This window comes from Phocoena sinus, chromosome 11 (assembly GCF_008692025.1).
Source record: "Phocoena sinus isolate mPhoSin1 chromosome 11, mPhoSin1.pri, whole genome shotgun sequence".
NCBI classification, from domain to species: domain Eukaryota; kingdom Metazoa; phylum Chordata; class Mammalia; order Artiodactyla; family Phocoenidae; genus Phocoena; species Phocoena sinus.
In genome coordinates, this window is record NC_045773.1 from 86,926,574 (window position 1) to 86,932,231 (window position 5,658).

Sequence of the window (5,658 nt, forward strand, 5' to 3'; positions counted from 1 at the left end):
TGACACACACTCAGCTGACAGCATCCTTTCAGGGTTAGGGCCTGCAAAATCTTGGCGAGAGGAACTCAGTAATTATTCCTCAATAAGATGGCATTTAACAGGCCTCTCTGAAACTCACTTGTTTCAAAGCTAAGGCAGATGGTGTAGTTTCTAGAAACCATAGGGCCCTTCCAATCTCAGGCTCTGGGCATAATAATGACAAAAGTCAAGATTTAGGGTTCAGTTCCAGCTGATTTTATTTCCTTCTCAAAAAAAGTTATTTACAGAAGGTATATATCAACAATCTGACAGGCAGTGAACTTGACATGATTAGCTGGCATGATTTTTTTCTTTTTTTTCCCCCAAACATTGTTTTTTGTGGCCTTGAATTTTAAGACAAATATTCTACACGGCATATTGCACAGGATGGATGGCAAAAAAAAGTTTAAAAACAAAAACCCTTAACGGAACTGCCTTAAAAGGCAGACGTCCTAGTGCCTGTCATGTTATATTAAACATACATACACACAATCTTTTTGCTTATTATAATACAGACTTAAATGTACAAAGATGTTTTCCACTTTTTTCAATCTTAAACACAACAGCTATAAACCTGAACACATATGCTATCATCATGCCATAAGACTAAAACAATTATATTTAGCGACAAGTAGAAAGGATTAAATAGTCAAATACAAGAATGAAAAACGCAGTACATAGTGTCGCGAACTCAAATCGGCATTTAGATAGATCCAGTGGTTTAAACGGCACGTTTTTGTTTATAAAAAAAGTGCAAAAAAGATGTGGTTTACAAGTTAAAGCTACAGGATCCCTTTTTGCTGTAAATGCCCCAGTTTTAAAGCCTCTGGATAAAACAGTATTTTGCTTAAAAAATTTGTTTTTCTTAAAATCATACAGTGTTTGGCTAATTCTCCTCCCCCTTTTTATAGGACTGAGATCGAAGGATGGACACTGGTGGCAGGTTAAGGGATACTGTCACTTTAAGAAGCCTGCAGATTGAAGTGTAAACATGGAGAAATTAGGGGCTGATTTTTTTAAACTGTGAGATATTAACCAGCCGCCCTATTATAAAATCAGGAAATCCAAACAGCGATTTACACCGATTAACACCCCCTTTATATATTTTTTACAAAAATACACTGAGAAAATAATCAAACGTTTTCATCTCTCTTGTCTTTTTTTGTTTTTTTAAAAGTGTCAAAAGTCTACATTTAAATATAAAAAATTAAAAGTTAAAACTCTAGCCCTTCAGTGAAGGAGACGTAAAATGGCGTGGGTAACAACAACTACAAAAAAAAAAAAAGAAAGAAAAGAAGGGAGGAAGGAGTAAATAAGGAAGTAAAAAGGAAAAAAAAAGCAAAAGAAAGAAGAAAGGGACAAAATAAGAAAAAAAAATGTTTGGCCAGTATAAATACGTCCACATATAAAATGGCATCTGATTACATTTACAAGGAAAAAAAAAGAAAGAAAAAAACGAGGATGGAGCATCGGTGAGGGAAAAAAACACGTCTTCTCATTTACACCTATAAGGAATAAACACATACACACTGAGAAAAAATTTGGTCCTGAATTGTTTTTTAAAGTCCAGCACAGATTTGAGTTGCGTTTGAATCCTTTAAAGAGTTAAGAATGAAAAAAAGCTGGTGATAATTTCTGTCGTAGGAATCAAACATAGCGCCATCTATCTGCTTTTTATATTATCCTACACTATTTTAAAAACTGCTCAACAGTCTTATACAGAAATCTTTAAAAGATAGACAGGATAACATGCTATATTAACCCCACCAGTGAAATAATCCAACACCATCACGATTCCGATTAAGAGAAGCAAAAAACCTTTTTTTTTTTTCCCCCGACACCACTCGCCCTCCACTGCCCCGGTACCACATCAAACAGTCTCCTCTCCTCCGCGCCTGCGGGCCTTGAAGTCTCACCTCACTGATTTCAGAGATGCGGGAGGCGGAGGCCCAGGAGACGCCGCCACCTTCTCCCCAACGTGCAAATCCATTTCAGTTTTATTATTCGCCCCTGTCCAGTTCGTGTCTTTCTCCTCCCCGCCCCTCGCCCTGGCTGGTGTGGCTTTCCAACTAGGTTCTTGGGTCATTTCCGAGCGCCGGTCACTCAACATCTCCTCCTCCGGCTGCAGGGGCAAGAAAAAAAAAAAAGAAAAAGAAAAGAAAAAAAAAAAGTAGAGAAAAAAAAAAACCCCTCCAAAAACAAAACGGGAATTCGCCAGCGTGGAGTCTCTCAGTCCCGGCGCTCGGGTCCGTGCGACCCTCCAACAACTGCCGTCGGTCAAATTCGACTCCCCGGAGCCTTCTGTCTTCTTGGGGGGGGAGTGTTGGCGAAGAAGTATGGGGGCGGGGATGCTGAGAACAAAACGCCCCGGGGGCGCGCTGGATTTTTTTTTTTTCTCCTCCTCTCCGGATCAAAAAAAAAAAAACCAAATATAAAATACCAAGGGGGCGATGAGAGAGGAACGAGATTCCTTCAGTCTCTTAGAAAACTACCAACTCGGCTTCTGGCCGGGGGTGCAGACAAGTCCGGAAGCTCGTTGGAAGCGGTGCGGGGCGGGGGGGGGGGTCTCTTCAAGCAAAGGGGAGGAAACTCGAAGTCGCTTTTTCGCCATCAACAACAACATCAAGAACAACAATAAAAGGTCGCCCCTGTCTACCTCCGCCTCCGCCGCGTCCCTCCGGCCGGGGAGGTGGGGGATGGGAGCGCGGGTCCCCAAACGCCGCCGCGCTGCTCTCCGACCACCGGGACGCGGCCCAAGCCGGCCCTGCTAACTTTTTTTTTTTCCTTTTCCTTTTTCCTTTTTTTTTTTTCTTTTTCCCTTTTCTCTTGCAACTCTTTCTCTGTCCGCTTTTTTTTTTCTTTTTTCTTTTTCCTCTCTGCCCCCCTCCCCCGCCCCCCGGCCCTCTTCTCCCAGCCCGCGCGCCCTTCAGTAGGTGAAGACCAGGTTGGAGATGCTGGACTCCAGCCAGTCTCCCGAGATCATCTCGCTCACCTCGGGCGTGCAGTAGTCCGGGAACTCGAAGTGCGAGCCGGAGCCAGGCTCGAAGTTAAAATCCAGGTCCCGGTCCAGCGCCGACGACGAGCTGAAGCTGCCCAGGGACATGCTCTCAAAGTTTGAGCTGGGGTTCAGGTCGAGCAGATCGTCTTCGAACTCGTCGTCCGAGGACGACGAGCCCGAGGAGGAGGAGGACGAGGAGGAGGAGGAGTGATGGGACGAGGCCGACGAGGACGCGTGCGAGGGCGCGCTGGACGGGGCGGGCGAGGCGGCGCGCAGGCTGGCGTAGCTACGGTGGTCGGCGGGCGAGCGGCCGGCGGCCGGCGACGAAGCGGCGCTACTGCGGCCGCTCAAGCTCGGCCCGTCGGGCGAGCAGCCGGCGCCCCCCTCCTCGTACAGGCCGAGGGGGTCGCTGGGATCGGCGCCCGCGCCCACGCCGCCGACGGGCGAGGACGACGCGCCCAGGCCGCCGAACAGGTAGACGCGCTTCACCTTTTTCTCGGTCAGGTGCTTGCCCGGGGCCGCGAGGCCGGCGGAGGCCGAGGCCGCCGCCGAGGCCGAGGCGCCGGGAGTCCGCGTCTTGTACAGCGAGTGGTGGTCGGCGGCGGCGGCGGCGCCCAGGGGCAACAGGGCGGCGGCCCCAGCCTGCTCGGCCGCGAAAGAGGAGGAGGAGGCGGCCGCCGCTTTCCCGCCGCCCCCGCCGCCGCCCGCCAGGATGAGCTTGGCGTGGGGCTTGCCGACCCCGCCGCCCGCGCCGCCCGCCACTTTGGAGCCGCAGCTCTTTTTCTGCGCGGGTTTGGAGTTGGCGCCGCCGCCGCTTGCGCCGCCGCCTCCTCCCCCCGCGTTGCCGCTCCCGCCACCGCCGCCGCCCCCGTGGCCGCCCCCGCCGCTGCCACCGACCTTGTCGCCCTTCTCCCCCAGCTTAGAGGAGGAGGCGGCCGAGGAGCCGGAGTTGGCGTTGCCGGACTTCACCTTCTTCCTGGGCCGGTACTTGTAGTCGGGGTAGTCAGCCATGTGCTTGAGACGCAGCCGCTCCGCCTCCCGAATGAAAGGGATCTTGTCGCTGTCTTTGAGCAGTTTCCAGCGTTTGCCCAGCCGCTTGGAGATCTCGGCGTTGTGCATGTCGGGCGACTGCTCCATAATCTTGCGCCGCTCGATCTGCGACCACACCATGAAGGCGTTCATTGGCCTTTTGATGTGCCCGCTCGGCGTCTTGCACCAGCTCGGGTCGTCGGCCTTGCCGCCCGTGGAAGCGGTGGAGCCGGGAGTGGGGGAGGAGGCGATGCCCAGCTCGAGGCCGGCGCCCGAGTCCGAGCTCTCGCCGGCCAGCAGCGCTTCCGTGTTCTCGGCGTTGTTGGTTTGCTGCACCATGGCCCCGGCTCGGCGGGCGCCCACGCGCGCTCACACCCTTGCGGCGGCCGCGGCGCAATCGCCGGGCCCTCCTGGCTCCCGGGGCCAAGCGTACGCCGAGTTGGGGGACGCGCGCGGCGGCCGAGCGGTCGGCTCAACTCCCGGCCGGGGCGGAGGTGGGCGAAGAGAGAAAAGTCTCCAAAAGATGCGGGGCGGGAGTACTCCGCCTCTTGCAGAGGAGTTATAGTTCCCAGGCTGGAGACTCTCCCTCCCTCTCTCTCTCGCTCTTCTCTCTCTCACCGCGCCGCCGTTTGCGCTGTCTCTCGGCTCCTGAGTCCTGGAGACCGTGCTAAAAGTGGAGAGGAGTTTCTTGAATGCTGGTTGCTGAAGCTTCGAATGCAAGTTTTTCGCCGCCTCCCAGGCAAGTCTGTTTTTTTTTTTTTTCCTTCCCCTGAAGCAGTTGATTCCAGTTCACGAGCGCTCTCAGGAGCTCAGGAAAGCGACATAGTCTCTATCACTTAGTCCCTCTCCTACAATGCAAAGCAGAAAAGACTCTGGCTCCAGGACTCTCTGTGGGCGGAATCGGTACTGAGGAGTTTGTGCAATTATTTTGTTGCAAGGTAGGAAGCCAAAAAGCCTTCATGCAACAGACTGGCATGAATAAATGTATGTTTCCCCCTCCCTTCTGTAAGAAGGGAGCTGGTAATGGTAGAGTTCCTCCAATGCAGACTCTTAAAGAGCGTGCAAGAACTAGAGACCCGGGAGCGAAACAGGCCTCTTCCCCTCACACACTGTTTCCCTTGCTGCAGCTTAGAGCAGACCCCAATTCCGCCTCGCGTCTCTTTATCCTTTCCCAGTCTTGGCCGCGGCCAATCAGCCGCTGTAACCAACGCTTCCTTGAGCCAAGCCCCTCCCCTGGGCTTCCCATTGGCTTGGAACCCGATGCAATAATAATCTCCGCGTGCAATGAGAAGCTCCAAATCTGACCTCATTCCAATTTACAGAGCAAACTTTTTAAAAGGGCTAGAAGTACAGCTGAGATTTCTGCTGCCTCTTTTCCTTTTGCTGTGCGTGCGTGCGTGTGCGTGTGCGTGTGTGGTGTGTGGTGTGTGAAGAGGATGTTAATGCATGAAATTATTAAGAGGAGAGACGGAAATGTATTCTAACCATTATGTTAGATAACAAGGGGCTTAGAAGGGGGGGAAGGGTGAAATACTGTAAATGGAAGCTCTCTGCTTAAAAGCCAAGTGATTATTTTTATTAGTTCTTTTCAGTATTGGAATAAGGAATCAGCC

General features: G+C 51.8%; 1 protein-coding gene across 1 annotated transcript; it reads right to left on the bottom strand.

Annotated features, from left to right (window-relative positions):
- Nucleotides 1-218: 218 nt before the first annotated feature.
- SOX4 (SRY-box transcription factor 4) lies at nt 219-4,740 on the bottom strand. The gene has a single exon (XM_032650070.1). The coding sequence runs from the start codon at nt 4,382-4,384 to the stop codon at nt 2,945-2,947; it is 1,440 nt and encodes a 479-aa protein (XP_032505961.1). The 5' UTR covers nt 4,385-4,740; the 3' UTR covers nt 219-2,944.
- Nucleotides 4,741-5,658: the final 918 nt, after the last annotated feature.